This window comes from Garra rufa, chromosome 8, assembly GCF_049309525.1.
Source record: "Garra rufa chromosome 8, GarRuf1.0, whole genome shotgun sequence".
NCBI classification, from domain to species: Eukaryota; Metazoa; Chordata; class Actinopteri; order Cypriniformes; family Cyprinidae; genus Garra; species Garra rufa.
In genome coordinates, this window is record NC_133368.1 from 8347860 (window position 1) to 8365255 (window position 17396).

A 17396-nucleotide genomic window follows, 5' to 3' on the forward strand; every position below is an offset into this window, starting at 1 on the left:
TGATCCTTTGTCTGGGGGTTCAGCCAGAACAAGAGGGATCCAAGGCTCGGCCTGAGCTACGCCAGGACGCGAGGGAATAAGCCATTGTCTAGCCTTACGCGGACAAGAGGGCACTGCAATCCCCGGCCCTCGGGCACACGGGGAAGACAGTAGGGGCCTCTGCCTGGTAGCCAGCCAGCGCATGAGGCACTCCTCGGCCCTCAGGCTGACGAGGAGTCTTAGTCCTTGGTCTGGGAAAGGCCAGAAACCAGAGGGACCGAAATACACTCGGTCTGGTAGCATCCTGCGCCAGAACACGAGGAGAATTAAGCCATTGTCTAGCATTCCGCGGACAAGAGGGCTGTATGGTTCTTGGCCCTCAGGCACACGAGAACAGTGGACCTCTGCCTGGTTCGCCAGCCAGTGCAAGAGGCACCCCTCGGCCCTCGGGCACACGAGGAGTCTTAGTCCTTTGTCTGGGGATTCAGCCAGGACAAGAGGGACTGAAAGAGCTTTTGTCTAGTTTCTTACGGACAAAAGGTTGAAGGATGCAGATCTCTTTTTGTTTTTGGCGAAAAGTGACTTCTCTTCTTTCCGCAGAAAGAATGCGCCTTGAGAAGTCTCCTCCTGGCTAGGGAGGTGGCTGACTCTCTAGACCTGATTCTAGGTCGAGAGCACAGCGGAGCCTGGAGCGGCTCTGAGGTCAAGTTCATAGTACCTGACGAATGTCAGGGGCGAGGACCAACCCGCAGCATTGCAGATGTCCTGGATGGGGACACCTGCTGTCAGAGCTCTCGAGGCAGACAGACCTCGAGTGGAGTGAGCCTTGAGTCCCATTGGAGAAGGGAGATCAGAGGACTCGTAAGCAGTAGATATAGCATCGATGATCCATCTACTAATAGTGGGCTTTGAGGCCGGGCCCCCCCTCTTTGGGGGACCGTAACAGACAAACAGTTGCTCTGTTCTACGCCATGTGGCAGCTCTGTGGACGTAAGTGTCTAAAGCTCTGACTGGGCACATGCAGTTAAGCTTCCTGTGATCTGGCTCCGTAAATGGAGGAGGATAGAACGCTTGTAGCGTTATTGGCTGTGGTGCTAGGGAGGGGACCTTCGGGACGTACCCGACCCTGGGGTAAAGAAAGGCTTTGGCCATCCCTGGGGCAAACTCTAAGTGAGAAGGGGCCACCGAAAGGGCCTGCAGGTCCCCAACTCTCTTGAGAGAGGTGAGTGCTAGCAGAAGCGCTGTCTTGATAGTGAGTATGCGATCTGTAGACTCCTCTATGGGCTCGAATGGAGGCTTGCATAGAGCTTCTAGTACCACAGCTAGGTCCCACGTGGGAACCCTGGGTGTCACTCGAGGCCTCAACCTGAGCGCACCGCGGAGGAAACGAATGACCAAGGGATCTCGGCCCACTGAGAGACCACCTAGAGGGGCGTGGTAGGCACTTATAGCCGCCACGTGAACCTTCAGGGTGGAGTGAGCTAGCCCTGCGGAAAGGCGAGATTGTAGAAACTCCAGGACTGTACCGACCGGGCAGTTAACTGGGTCTAAGTGGTGCTCGTGGCACCATCTCACAAACAAGTTCCACTTAAGGCCATATAGTTTCCTCGTAGAGGGAGCTCTGGATTGGAGAAGGGTCTCAACAACCTCGGTTGAGAGACCCGCTCCTATGAGTTGTGCCCCCTCAGGGGCCACACCCATAACCTCCACTTCTCTGGGTGGGGGTGGCAGATTGCGCCCCCGGCCTGAGATATGAGGTCCCTCCTGACGGGAATCTCCCATGGAGAGCCGTCGAGGAGAGATATTAGGTCCGAGAACCACACTCGGGCCGGCCAGTACGGGGCTACTAGTAACAACCGTACTTGAAACCGGCGGACCCGTTCCAGAACTCCCGGGAGCAGAGCGATCGGGGGAAAGGCGTACAGACGAAGCCTTGGCCACGTCTGTACCATGGCATCCAGCCCCAGTGGAGCTGGAGGAACTAGAGAGTACCAGAGGGGACATTGTGATGTCTCTCGAGTCGCGAAAAGGTCCACCTGTGTCTGGCCAAACACTCTCCAGATCTGCTTCACCACCTCTGGGTGAAGCATCCATTCCCCGGGCCTCGGCCCCTGCCTCGACAGGACGTCTGCTCCCACATTCAGATGTCCAGGAATATGGACTCGGGGAGAACCCCCTGGTCCTGAGCCACCACTGTAGTGGTCTCATGTGCAGCAGTCCAAAAGGTATCACGTTGGAAGCGGCCGCCATAAGACCTAACAGTACTTGAAACTGTTTGACAGTGAGTGACTGGCCTAGCTTTACTGCATTTACCGCAGTCAGTATGGAATCGATCCGGGCAGGAGACATACGTGCCTGCATCGAGATCAAATCCCACACCACGCCTAACCCTGTAAAGCCCACTGTTGCAGAATTACAACATCACTTTTAACAATTAAAAAAAAAGGTCAGCAAATGTTTTTTTTTTCTCAAAACCACATTTACATATTTAATGGGTCCTATTGTTTGTCCTCACAATGCTATTGGATAGAAAAAGTGTTTATAGGTCTGGTCATCTTGTTGTGAACTTACTCTACCTGCAAACTTCGCATTGAGCTGATCTCCTGTTTTTTGCATGACTGGATTTGTCAAGATTTAAGTAAGTAAAATTCCTTAAATATTTTTTGTGTGTTTATTACAATGTCTAGAACATATACATATTTAGTTATTCTGGAAAACATTAATCAAATTTGATTTAGAGCTTATTATGTCTATGTTGTAAATCTACAACGTTGGGTCAGAGTGGTAGCCTGTTACATTGTTTAGGGACAGGTGTGAATGGTCTTGAATGTGAACCTGTTAGTGCCCTGGGGGGATGCATGTGTCCCTTTTAGTATGATAAGTAGAGAGCATAATAGGCCAATCAGACAGTATTGTTTGAATGTAGTGGAATTTTGATTAGAATTTGCATTGAAATGGTAATACTTTGATGGATAAAACTTAGATCTCTACCCTTGATACATGGTCTACTACCCTGTATATTCTTTGTTTATCTGCTACAATATAAGACCTATATGTGTTATTCACATATTGAATTACATTTTTCCAAACGTTTTCAGTTTCAGAATGCCACCAGTGCAGAAAGGTCATCTATTCAGTGTGCAGGATGTGATTGCTGCAGTCCAAAATGGAGAGAGCGATTTTGAAATGGACTCGGATGACACTGATGCAAGTGACTCAGAGAATGAAGATGTAGGTGAAATGGACAAAGAAAACCACCAACCCATTGACTGCCCAGCCAATGATGATGTGGACATCAAGCCCCAACCAAAAAAACACACCGTGCCCCGTGACAGGTTTCGCTGGTTGAAAAAGGAGTTTATCAGTCCCAATACTAATTTTTCTGGTTCAGAAATAACCAATGATGCCACCTCCCTCCTCACCCCACTGGAGTACTTCCAAAAGTTTGTGACAGAAGATATGATTGAGACTCTGACAAGAAACACAAATGAGTACAGCTTGCAAAAAAATGGAACATCTGTAAACACCAATAATAAGGAAATTGAGAAGATGCTTGGCATGTACCTGAAGATGGGCCTAATGCAAATGTCTGGAGTCCGTATGTATTGGGAGACTGATACACGGTACACCCCTGTTTCTGATGTGATGTCCCGGAACAGATTCCAATCTCTGTTGACTTCATTACACTTTATAAACAATTTAACTGTGTCAGAGATGGAAAAGAAGGACAAACTCTGGAAACTCAGACCATGGCTAAATTCATTTAGGGAGAGATGCCTGCAGGTGATACCTGAAGAACACAACTCTGTGGATGAAATGATGATTCCTTTCAAGGGGAGATTCAGTAACATTAAACAATATATGCGTGGCAAGCCACACCCATGGGGGTTCAAACTGTGGGTGAGAACTGGAATCTCTGGCATGCTCTGTGATTTTGATGTGTACCAAGGGAGTGTAGATGGAATACGACAAGCGAAATCTGATCTTGGACTGTCAGGTGATGTTGTGATGAAGCTCGCCTCCACACTTCCAGAGGGTCAAAACTACAAGATCTACGCAGACAACTACTTCACCTGTGTCCCACTGGTAGTCAAGCTCCTTGAGCGTGGAATCCATTATGTGGGAACAGCGAGACAGGTGCGTCTACCCAACTGCAACCTTGAAGATGAGAAGAGCTTGAAGAAAAAGGGGAGAGGAAGCTTTGATGTCCGAGTTGAGGGGAACCACAACATCTGCGCTGTCAAGTGGTATGACAACAGAGCGGTCACACTTGTGTCATCTTTTGCAGGACCTGAACCTGTGCAGAAAATTCAACGATGGGACAAAGCCACTAAAACCATCATTGATGTTGAGAGGCCTTACATTGTTGGTACCTACAACAAACACATGGGGGGTGTGGATTTGTTGGACTCATTTGCTGCCAAGTACAAGTTCCCCATGAAATCTCACCGCTGGTACATTTACATCTTCTGGCACACCATCATCCTTGCTGTAATTAACGCCTGGCTCCTTTACAAGCGGGACTGTAAAGCTCTGAAGATGACTAAGAAAGAGATACTGAACAGGAGACAGTTTCAGGCACAACTTGCATCCTCTCTCATCCTGGTGAACACACACAACATATCACCCAAGAGAGGGCGACCATCTTCAGGGAAGACGGTGACATCAGGGAGCCCTTTGGATCCTCAGAAGAGACCATCCTCATCAGATGTGAGTCCCCCAGCCAAGAGGTCATCGGACCACCCCCCACTGGATGTACGCAAAGACATGATTGCACATTTCCCAGTAAAGACAAAGAGAGGACGCTGCAGACACTGCAATAATGGATACACAAACACACTGTGTAGCAAGTGCAATGTTCGCCTGTGCTTCTCAGATGAAAAGAACTGTCTTAGGGACTATCACTGCAAGTAAACACAGACTTAATTCATACCACACTGAATGTGACCAAATAATTTTTTCCAAATATTTTTATTAATAAATGCTTATTCATAAAAAATATGATTGTTGTGTGATTATTACTTATGATATATACTGCTTGGAGCTAAAAAAAAAAAAGTGAACAACCCTGCAAATTAATGCTTAAATGTTCTGTATACCTGTTTAGGCAAAGTGAGTACAAATACAGAAATTCTGCTCACAACTAGGCCCAACGTTGCAATATTACAACATTTCCCTAAAAACTTACTAAAAAGTAAAAAATGTGAAAAATCTTTAATTCCTACATCAGAGGCCTCCTAAAACAATATCTGAGAGGTCAAAAAAAAATTTGCTCATTTTTTTCTATATTTGGGTCTTACAGGGCTAAGTAAGTGGTCCTTTGTAGTGGAGAAAGCACACTTTTCTTGGCGTTGAGTCTCAACCCCAACTCTTTCATGTGGGCGAGAACAACACCTCGATGCTGAACCGCTAACTGTTCCGAGCTGGCTAGGATAAGCCAGTCGTTTATGTAGTTGAGTATGCGGATGCCCTGGAGTCGCAGTGGAGCCAGCGCAGCATCCACACACTTCGTGAAAGTTCGGGGAGAGAGAGCTAGGCCGAAAGGAAGTACTCTGTACTGGTAAGCTTCGCCCCTGAAAGCGAACCTGAGAAACTTCCCCGCTGAAAGGTGGCGGCTTGGCACCGAACTGAATAGCATAACCTTTCTCTACAGTACGCAGGACCCACATTGAAATGTTTGGCAGTAGTTTCCACGCTGCCAGAAAGTTTACTAAGGGTACCAGCCTCTCGAGACTGGTGTCTGGATTTATTCGAGGAACTAACTCGGAGACCTGTAACAGCGAGCTGGCAGGAAGCTCCTGAACTAGCTCCTCTGAAGACCCCCGCGGGGGCTGCGAACTCTCCAGGGCCGCTACGTTTCCGGGCGGAACAGCTAGAGGATGTTCGCGGGAGATCGCCGCGCCCTGTAACACTGGCAGGGTTAGCTGACAAATCTCCTGAGGGCCCCGAGGGGGTTTGAAACCCGCACCCTTGGGTACGGTGCAAACCCCCTCGAGAGGGGCTGCCCTCAACGACCCTGAGCCACAACCGTCAGGGCCGTTTAGCCGAGGACTTCCTAGATTGGAGGACGACCCTCAGGTCGGGCCTCTTCTTCTTGGAAGCCCCCGACTTAGAGCGTTGCTTTCCGGGTCCCCTAGGCGTAGCCGGAGGAGCGCGGGCGGCAACGCTCTGTTTCTGCGCCTCTCTATAGGAGCTCGTGCACGGCTGAGGCTGCCCCCGTGTAGCAGCCTCAGAGGAGAACACGCGGCGAGGGAGGAATGTCCTGAACGCCGCCGCCTGCTTGCGGGCCTCCTGGTGCCTGGCGACAACGGTGTCAACCGAAGCACCAAAGAGGCCAGATGGTTGCAGGGGGGCGTCCAGGAGCGTGACCCTGTCCTTTTCTTTGACTTCGGACAGGGTCAGCCAGAGATGCCTCTCCACAGCGCGGGCGGTCTCCTTGGTGGCGCGGAGAGCGAGATCTGCAGTTTTCTGCATCTCTGTGATGTTGACCTCCTCGCCGCTGCTGAACTCCTTCAGCAGGTCAGCCTGGTACGCTTGTAGCAGTGCCATGGTGTGAAGGCACGCGCCGGCTTGGCCTGCTGCCGTGTAAGCCTTGCCCATCAAGCCAGATGTAACTTTAAGGGGCTTGGTGGGCAAGGACGGAGCCTTTAAGGACGACGCCGAGCCGGGTGAGAGATAGCCCGCAAGCGTCTGCTCAACCCGTGGCATCGTCCTATAGCCGTACCCCTCTGCCCCCCCCCCCCCCCCCACATTACCATAATTTTCAGCGGGGGAGAACAAGCGGAAGGAGTACGGCTTCTCCCACGATCTCGCTAGCTCTTTATGGAGATCGGGGAAGAAGGGCAGGCTCCGTCTGTGAGGTGCTGACTTGGTCCGCAGGAAGCGATCATCTAATCGGCTTCTCTGCGGCTCATGATATTCTTCCGCGGGCCAGGAGATGTTTAATTTGGCTACCGCGTTTGTCAGCACCTCAACGAGCTCCTCATAGTGAGGCGACCGTGGTGGCGGTTGTGGCTCTTCCAGGCTTTCCATCTCAACCTCCTCGGAGGAAGAGAGGAAAAACTCTGGAGCCTCCTCCCGGGGGGAAGTAACCGCAGTGCGGGCTTCCGCATCCAGGAGGAGGTCGCTCGATCCGCTGAGTGAGGGCGGAGATAGGGGGTCACCCGTCTCCAAACCCTCCAGCAGATCGAGCTGCGAACCCCACGAGTGCAGCCGCCACTCCGCCTCGACGGAAGCGGGGCCAGACCCGCGGGGAACGCTGGTGAAAGCCCCCTCCGCAAAGAGTCTCGGGTTACGTATGTAACCTTCGTTCCCTGAGGGAACGAGACGCTGCGTCTCGGACCATAATTCCCGCACCCTGCGGCGCTCGCTTCATTCCTAAAGAGCTGCCGCGGGCGTCAAACGCACGTGCTTTATACTTCCTGGTCGATGACGTCACCGCGCCTGTGACGTCACCCCCCTCATTCATTGGTTGTAGACATGATTCAGAGTGCTGCCCGCCAATGGCGTTCCCCATAGCGTTCCATGACGCGGCTCGAGTTCCCGGAAGGGAACTGGGGACCTGAAGAACAGCGTGCGGTTTAGCTATTCTGGAAAAACAAGGGACTCATGAACAACTATCACCAAACAAAAAAAACACTTTCAAACAGGGTCATTATTATAAATGCAACTGTTATTTTCTCCTGTGGAATAAATGTAAATGTCTTTTACATGAAATATCTTATTTAAGTCAGTACTGAATAAAACATATCATGCATTTTGTATCCCTCTTATTTTGGTAAAATAATTAACATTTTATAGATTATGCAAGGTGTATGTAAACTTTTGACTTCAACTGTCAGGCCATTTACCACTGTAAGAAAACATACTCATACTCAGAATAGTTAGTCAACATTGATTTTTTATTGATTGATTCTAAATTTGGTATCCTAACTTTCTGGTATAAATACATATTTTGAAATGTCATATAAAACACAATAACATTTCAGTAATGTCTTAATAGCTGTTTTCTTTTTATTAGTTTATTTTGTGGCATTATCTTGTCTAGTATGAAATGCCATGTCTATATTAAACTCGGTGGAAATTAAACTTCCAGTCCACGTCAGCTCTGTGGAAACCATAACAATTCTGATTAGATGACCAGTGTATTTCTGATAAATGTATTAGTTTGCATTTGTATGAAAATATATTTCATCTGTTTAAAGTTTCTGCAGAGTTTTAGAGTTTTTTTATAGCAACAATGCCTGTCTATATTATAAAAAAGTAATGAGAATAAAGTTACTTGCATTGATTAGTATCATTTTGTATTTGAATATCTTGAAGATTTCTGTTTTAAATATAAATATGAAGTGGTTTACGAAGGGCTCCGTATTTATGCTGCTATTAAATGAATTCATTGTAAGTTTATGACATTCCTGCAGAGTTACAAGTCATAGTCTAATATTGTTTTGCAGCAATCCTGCAGTTGTTCTCCATTAGTCACTGTTGGTCTCTCTGACTGACAACTTTGCAATTACACATTAGCATTTCAGTTACAGATATCAAGTCTCCAACTCATTGCTTAAACAAAGTGAAGGGCTGTGTCAGAAAGAATGATTCCCAGTGTAAAAATTCTGATTTATGGCCACAGAGATCAGATAGAAAAACACAATCCATCAGACATGTCTGAAAAAACCACACAGCTTTAAGTGTTTGAGTAAGCTGTTATATTCTGAGGATGTTATTTGATGATGGCTGGATTTTTTTCCATTAAAAGCACGCGGTTGCATTAGAGGCACTCATCACATCTAAATATTCAGCAAGTCAGCAAGTAAAACCTGACAGCACATAGGAAATTTATAGATTAGCTTGCTAAAACAATGTATGTTATAATGTTGTAAAACGCAGTGGCAGGAATCATGCAGCCAAATTTTAGTCAGTCCAGTACATTTATTTTGCTTTATTAACTGAATTTGAATTCCAGTCCTGTTGTTTGTTAGTTAAACATTCTACATAAAATGTCACAATGATATTCATTAAATTGAATGTGTTTTGTTTTCTTTGGTCATGTTTTACCTCTCTTCAAGAAGGAACATTTTAAGGTGTGTGTGTGTGTGTGTGTGTGTGTGTGTGTGTGTGTGTGTGTGTGTGTGTGTGTGTGTGTACCTGGTATTAATCACGTTGTGGGGACCAAATGTCCCCACAAGGATAGTAATACCAGTAGATTTTGACCTTGTGGGGACATTTCTCATGTCCCCATGAGGAAACAGGCTTATAAATCATGCACAATGAGTTTTTTTGATGAAGTAAAAGTGTGCACAATCTCCTGTGAGGGCTAGGTTTAGGTGTAGGGTAGGTGTAGGGCCATAGAAAGTACGGTTTGTACAGTATAAAAACCATTACGCCTATGGAATGTCCCCATAAAACATGTAAACCCAACATGTGTGTATGTGTGTGTGTGAGTGTGTGAGTGTGTGTGTGTGTGTGTGTAAAGTAAAGTGTACAAATCACCATATGTTAGCAATTATATATAATTCACCATAAGGAAATTGCTGACTGTGTGAAAAATAAACTCAAAAGGCAATCATGGGAGAGTGTGGAGTTTCATTAACTAAGGCCTTTTGAACATTACAGTAATTAAATATATATGCAATGATCTGGCATATTCAAAAGTGATTAGTGATTTTAAACTGAGCAGTTAAATGCCTCTTAAACCCTCCTCCCACATCTTCACAGTCAGTAGTTTTTTAACTCATCATTTGCTGTCTCAGTTTCCTTGTTTTTGTTGTTGTTGTTGTTGTTGTTTTCTTATTATTAAAGGGATAGTTCACCCAGTAATGAAAATTATGTCATTAATTACTCACCCTCATGTCGTTCCAAATCTGTAAGATCTTCGTTTATTTTCGGAACACAAAGTAAGATACTTTTGATGAAATCCGAGAGCTTTCTGACCCTGTTTAGACAACAGTGCAACTGACATGTTTTATGGCCCAAAATGTTAGTAAGGACACTGTGGTACTCTGATGAATGCACGTCGGCTGACACGGAAGAGAATAAATTGTTGAATAAAGTTGTTATTTTTGTTTTCTTTGCACACAAAAATTATTCTTGTAGTTGAACCACTGATGTCACATGGACTATTTTAACGATGTCTTTACTACCTTTCTTGGTTGTTTAAACGTTTTAGTTGTGTTGCTGTATATTCAGGGTCAGAAAGCTCTTGAATTTCATCAAAAATATCTTGATTTGTTTCTGAAGATGAACAAAGGTCTTAGTGGTTTGGAACGACATGAGGGTGAGTAATTAATGACAGAATTTGCATATTTTGGTGAACTATCCCTTTAACCCTGTAAAGCCTTACATACGAAATCATAGTCAAATCTTCCAATCAGTTAGATCTTTCTAATAGAATGTCAGATTACTTGCTAATACAGGTACATCTCAGTCAATTAGATTGTCGTGGAAAAGTTCGTTTATTTCAGTAATTCTAGGCTACACAATCATGGGGAAGACTGCTGATCTGACAGTTGTTCAGAAGACAATCATTGACATCCTTCACAAGGAGGGTAAGCCACAAACATTCATTGCCAAAGAAGCTGGCTGTTCACAGAGTGCTATATCCAAGCATGTTAACAGAAAGTTGAGTGGAAGGAAAAATTGTGGAAGAAAAAGATGCACAACCAACCGAGAGAACCGTAGCTTTGAGATGCTTGTCAAGCAAAATCGATTCAAGAATTTGGGTGAACTTCACAAGGAATGGACTGAGGCTGGGGTCAAGGCATCAAGAGCCACCACACACAGACATGTCAAGGAATTTGGCTACAGTTGTCGCATTCCTCTTGTTAAGCCACTCCTGAACCACAGACAATGTCAGAGGCATCTTACCTGGGCTAAGGAGAAGAAGAAATGGACTGTTGCCCAGTGGTCCAAAGTCGACTTTTCAGATGAGAGCAAGTTTTGTATTTGGAAACCAAGGTCCTAGAGTCTGGAGGAAGGGTGGAGAAGCTCATAACCCAAGTTGCTTGAAGTCCGGTGTTACGTTTCCACAGTCTGTGATGATTTGCTGCGCAATGTCATCTGCTGGTGTTGGTCCGCTGTGTTTTTTGAAAAACACTGCACCCATTTACCAAAAAAATTTAGAGCACTTCATGCTTCCTTTTGCTGACCTGCTTTTAAAGATGCTTATTTCATTTTCCAGCAGGATTTGGCACCTGCCCACACTGCCAAACGCACCAAAAGTTTGTTAAATGACCATAGTGTTGGTGTGCTGGACTGGCCAGCAAACTCACCAGACCTGAACCCCATAGAGAATCTATGAGGTATTGTCAAGACGAAAATGAGTAACAAGAGACCAAAAAATGCAGATGAGCTGAAGCCCACTGTAAAAGAAACCTGGGCTTCCACACCACCTCATCAGTGCCACAGACTGATCACCTCCATGCCACACCGAATTAAGGCAGTAATTAAAGCAAAAGGAGCCCCTACCAAGTATAGAGTACTTTTACAGTAAATGAACATACTTTCCAGAAGGCCAACAATTCCCTAAAAATGTTTTTTTATTGGTTTTATTAAGTATTCTAATTTGTTGAGATGGTGAGTGAATTGGTGGGTTTTATTAAATGTGAGCCAAATCATCACAATTAAAAGAACCAAAGTTTCACAATTTGAGTTGAATTACTGAAATAAATGAACTTTTTCACGACATTCTAAATTATTGAAATGCACTAGACTTTGTGGAGATAAGTGCTGTTTACATTTTGTACTTTTAAAAGCTCTTGAAATGTCAATCTGTTATTTGATCTTTGTCTTTCAGAAATGGATTCACTGCGCATACTGCTATACTCTCTCATATTCCTGCTGAGTGTGTTTGGTAACCTGCTCATCATTGTGGTTTTGGTGGTGAATAAGCGAATGCGGACGGTGACCAACTCATTCCTGCTCTCCCTGGCCATTAGCGATCTCATGATGGCTGTTTTCTGCATGCCCTTCACTCTTATTCCCAACCTGCTGGAGGATTTCATCTTTGGAGCTGCCATGTGCAAGATCGTGGCCTATCTTATGGGTAAGATGGACTTTTTATTTCTTCTAACCTTAAATGAGGCATATTATCATCAATGTAGCCCGCAAAATCACAAAGAACAGAACAGCTTCTTTGCACTGAATATACTGTTGGCATATGACACCCAGGATGAATCTGTGTTAAAACTTTACCATAAGGTTTGTTAGCATTAGTTAACTACATTAGTTAACATTAACTAAGAATGAACAATACTTCTACAGCTTTTGTTCATCTATTTAGCATTTACTGTTAAAATCAAGTCAAGTTGTGTTTGTTAACATTAGTTAATGGGTTGTGAACTAACACGAACAAGCAATAAACAACTGTGTTTTATGAACTAATATTAACAAATATTAATAAACAGTGTGATAAATGTATTGTTCATTGTTTGTTAATGATAGTTAATACATTAACTAATGTTAACAAATGACACCTTATTGTAAAGTGTTACCGAATGTGTTTACTGACCATCTTCACAAGCACAAGCTTCAAGTGCTATTGCCTAGATCTGCAGAACATTATGCTTTAAATCTTTGAAAAATGTATGTGTAGTCAGCATTGAAATAGTACTGTACCTTTAATATTTAAATGAAGTCATTCTTTTCTGTGTAAACACAGATGTTTCAATATTTCTTCTCTCTCTCTCGTGGCAGCAGTAATTCATCATATGATGATCTAATAACGGAGAAAGGCAATAAAACCAGGTAGTAAAAAGCACAGTGTAGTAAAGAACACTTTTTAACAGATGATTCCAGTGTCTGGATCTCAGTGATGGGCTGATGCTGTTTAGACCCAGGGATGAAGAATTATTGCTTGGATTATTATTTTAGACATTTAGACATGTTTTTCCATTACCAAAAAAACTTAAACTTAAATAACTTAAAGGGGTCATGAACGGCCTTTGTTTTTTATTTTGTACTTTTCTCTAAGGTCCATTTATAATGTTATGAAGATTTTTACGCCAAGTAAAAGTGAAGTAAATGCCTACTGCTATGATTAGCTAACACGTGTGTATGTTTAACAGCCTACATCCTTTATAGATGGATGTGTAAATACGCAGTAAACAATCTGTAATAACAAACAAAACAATAGTGATCATGTAATGAAAACAGTTACTCATCTTGTGTGCTGCGACATTACTGTCAGATCCAATATAGTCGCAATAGCATCGTCTTTTACTTTTAATTCTTCTGAAAATCCTGCGTTGAATTGTGGCATATTTGTAAACAAATCCGCTGTAAAAGGAAGTGAACAAAGAACCAAGATATTACTGACGCAGTCTGTAACTTCATAAAAATAGTGTTTATCCACTCGTTCCTAATGTTGAGTTTAGAAGGAAGGCAGTGTTTTTCCACAACTTGGCACTGAACAGTGCCATCTTTATCGTTTGGTTTCTGCATAGACCTGCGTTCGCCTCTCATTATTTAAACTACATGTGCAAATCGGTGGGCGGGGCTAAACAGGCAGTGATGTAGAAGCAGGCGTTGATCTTCTTCTGTGGAGGTGGGGTTTAGCTGCACTATTACATAATAACCTTTCGTTTTGGCAGAGTGGCTTCAATATAAGCTGTTTTTAGACTGATGAGAAAGTTTTAAGTTCTGAAACTTACCGTGTGTTTTTATAGTACAATGACCTCTTATACAGTGATCAATTTTGATTTCTCTGTTCATGTCCTCTTTCATTCAGTTGTGGACAGTGGTTTCTATGGGGGAAATCAATTAGAAATTACCATGTAAACTGAAGTACAGTGCCAGTGCGAATGTATTCACCCCTTAATTATTTTTCCCCACATTTTGTTACGTTGCTGTTGTATGTTAAATTTGACTTTTACCACTTTTACCACATCATTCTACACTCATTACACCATAATGGCAAAGCAAAAACAGGTTTTTAACATCTTTGCAAATGTATTACAAATAAAAAAGCTTAAATGATTCTATTGCATAAGTATTCATACCCTTATCTCGGACAGTTCAATTTTAGCTCCGGAGCATTTATATTGTTTGTAGATGATGCTACGCTTCAAGTGAAATTAACCTGTAGCAATTTCAATTGAATGTGTATGATTTGGAAAGGCACACACATCTTAATAAAAGCTCTAGCAGCTGAAAATGCATATCAGAGCAAAAACCATGCCCTGAGGTAAAAAAAAAAAAAAAAAAAAACTGCCTGTAGGGCTCAGAGACAGAATTGCATCAAGCCACACATCTAGGAAAGAGTTCAGAATAAAAATCTGCTTCATTGAAGGTTCATTGTAGTCTCTGTTACCCTTAATGGAAGAAGTTTGAAACAACAGCAAGAGTGGCTTATAGACAACTCTGTGAATGTCTTTGAGTGGCCCAGCCAGAGCCTGGACTTGAACCAAATCAAACATTTCTGGAGAAACCTTAAAAATGTCTGCTAGACCCCTAACAGAGCTTGAGAGGTGAAGAGGTAGGGAGAAGAATTGCAGATAATTGCCAAATTTTGATGTTCAAATCTTATTGCATCATACTCAAAAAGACTGTAAAGGTGCTTCAAATAAGTACTGAGGAGTGTGAATACTTATGCAATGTACTTATTTCAGTGTTTTATTTTTAATAAAGTGATGAAGTTGTGACAATTCTGTTTTTGCTTTGGTGTATGAAGTGTAGATTCTGTAGATGTGGGAAAAAATATTTTTGTAATTTAACAGTTTAACATAAGGCAGCAACATAAAACATGAACAAATTAATATTTTCGCAAGGCACTGTGAACCCAATAAAATGAAATGCTTAAAAGCAAATCTTTAGGAAAAGGGGAAAAACATTGCAGTTTACAACTAGCTAGGCATAGTACACACTAATGTGCTAAATGTAATGTTTGAACTACATATAACGCATGGTGTTGGCATTAGAAAATAAGAAAATAAGATGCATTGGATTGATATTTACAGAGTAAATTGCTTATTGAATAAATCTAATAGAACACTTAAATTTCAATATTTACTCTCCTCATCTAATCTCATGCAAAACATTTTGGAAAATGGAAATTCTCTGCCCAATGCCAACAATTGTATTAAGTAACTTTTATTTTACAAACTTAAAATGAAATTGATCAGTATTGTCCCTTGGCTTACTTTGCTCGGGTCTGAAAGACACTTAACTTTCAGTAATTGATAATCAATATGACCGCATTGACTGACACTATTGGATGAAAACTAAATTTGAACTGAATTAAGGTGGATGATGGTACTGTTGTCTTCTGTACAGATGAATCACATCTTGCAAATCGACACTGGTATTGAATCAACATTGACCTGACTCAAACTGAAAAACGACATTGCTGCCTTTTGTAGAACTACTAAACTACTAAAATGAACTTCACACAGTTATTGATCTGAACTGACCTGAGCTCAAGAATTATTATATTGTCTTTTCCTTATTAGAGCTGCTTTTTAGCTTTGTATTGATTCTGATTATAATTGATTCTGTTTTAATGGCATGCATGAAAGCATTTGGTAAAATTTGGCACTTTATAATAAGGTGACATTTGTTAACATTAGTTAATGTATTAACTAACATGAACGAACAATGAACAGTGCATTTATTACACTATTGAGACTACTGTTCATTTGTAATACAGTTGCCAGGATGTCAGATTTTGGCACTGACTCTCGCTTTGAGAAATTGTCCACTGATAGAGACATATGTGACCCTGGACCACAAAACCAGTCTTAAGTCACTGGGGTTTGTTTGTAGCAATAGCCAAACATACATTGCATGGGTCAAAATTTTTGATTTTTCTTTTATGCCAAAAATCATTGAGAAATGAAGTAAAGTTCATGTTCCATGAAGATTTTTTGTAAAATTCCTACTGTAAACATATCAACATGTAATTTTTGATTTGTAATATGCATTGTTAAGAACCTAATTTGGACAACTTTAAAGGTGATTTTCTCAGTCTTTTTGATTTTTTTGCATCCTCAGATTTCTGATTTCAAATAGATGTATATCAGTCAAATATTGTCCGATCCTAACAAACCATACATCAATAGAAAGCTTATTTATTGAGCTTTCATATGATGTATAAATCTAAGTTTTGTCAAATTTAACCTTATGACTGGTTTTGTGGTCCAGGGTTACATATGTGAATGCATCCAGTTTGATCTAAACTGTTTCATGGATCACTGCCTCCCAAAATGAAAGCCAAGGCTCATCCAGAAACAGCCAATACAATGTCAAGGTCAGATCTGACACACAAGGGCTGCTCACGAATGGCTTCAAGGGGCGTAAAATCAAAAGACAGCTCTGTTCCGGACAGCAGTGGACCATATTGTTTCGCATTTGCATGAAATTCACAGACACAAGGAATGATTCAGGTACGGTGGCCTGAAAACAATTGCACTGTCATGTTCTTTTTTTTTTTTTCTTGCATACACGGGTGATCAGATAGAGTTTCTAAAGGATGTTTTTCTCCTGCATTATGTTGACTGTCTGGTGGAGGCCCTGGAGATGACACAGTTCACAAGAGAGCAGATCTTATTTGCTTGAGTGTGTGCGAGTTGCCCGCGGCCCACACAGTGTCGGAGTGCGACAGGGCAGCACATCCAACATGCTGTGCCAACCACAACCTCCCTCCCACTGTTTGTTTTTCGAGCGGGCAGAGAAGGAAGGGGATTTGTAAGGCAAAGAACATTTCCTTGCTATGAGCTTTGGTGCGGAGGGTGAGATCAGATCAAAGCTCTCGGGCCATCGGGCCAGTAATTCCTCAAACATGAGCTGCTGTCAGAAATCTCGCTTTACAGCGCCCGCCAACAAGAATAGCAGTTTGTAATGTTTTTCACTAAGCTTTGTATTTTTAGAAAGAACATATTAAGGATTTTGTCACTTTCAGTTTTGTAAGGCTTCAGATTTCAAGATTTGGGGGGGGGGGGGGGTTGGGGGGGGGAATACAGATGTGCAGTGAATACATAAGCGATAAGAGCAACTGAATCAGAAAACATGGTGGATAACCCATTTTTACAAGAAAATGCAAATTTGCAAATATGCCAATTTCTTTATCAAATACACTACCAGCCAAAAGTTTTTGAACAGTCAGATTTTTTAAATGTTTTTTAAAGAAGTCTTTTCTGCTCGCCAAGCCTGCATTTGTTTGATCCAAAGTACAGTAAAAACAGTACAATTCTGAAATATTTTTACTATTTAAAATATCTGTTTTCTATTTGAATATATTTTAAAATGTAATTTATTCCTGTGATTTAAAAGCTGAATTTTAGCATCATTACTCCAGTCACACAATCCTTTAGAAATCATTCTAATACTCTGATTTGCTGCTTAAAAAAACATTTATTATTATTATTATTATTATTATTATTATTATTATGTCAAAAACACCTGAGTATATATTTTTTTTCAGATTT

The 17396-nt window shown here is 42.4% G+C and overlaps 1 protein-coding gene across 1 annotated transcript in view; it reads left to right on the forward strand.

Annotated features, from left to right (window-relative positions):
- The window catches only part of cckbrb (cholecystokinin B receptor b), a 55151-nt gene that overhangs the window by 23008 nt on the left and 14747 nt on the right, over positions 1–17396 (forward strand). The window contains exon 2 of the mRNA XM_073846268.1: positions 11771–12019. Coding sequence (XP_073702369.1) covers positions 11771–12019 — 249 coding nt within the window. The remainder of the gene's footprint in view (positions 1–11770; positions 12020–17396) is intronic.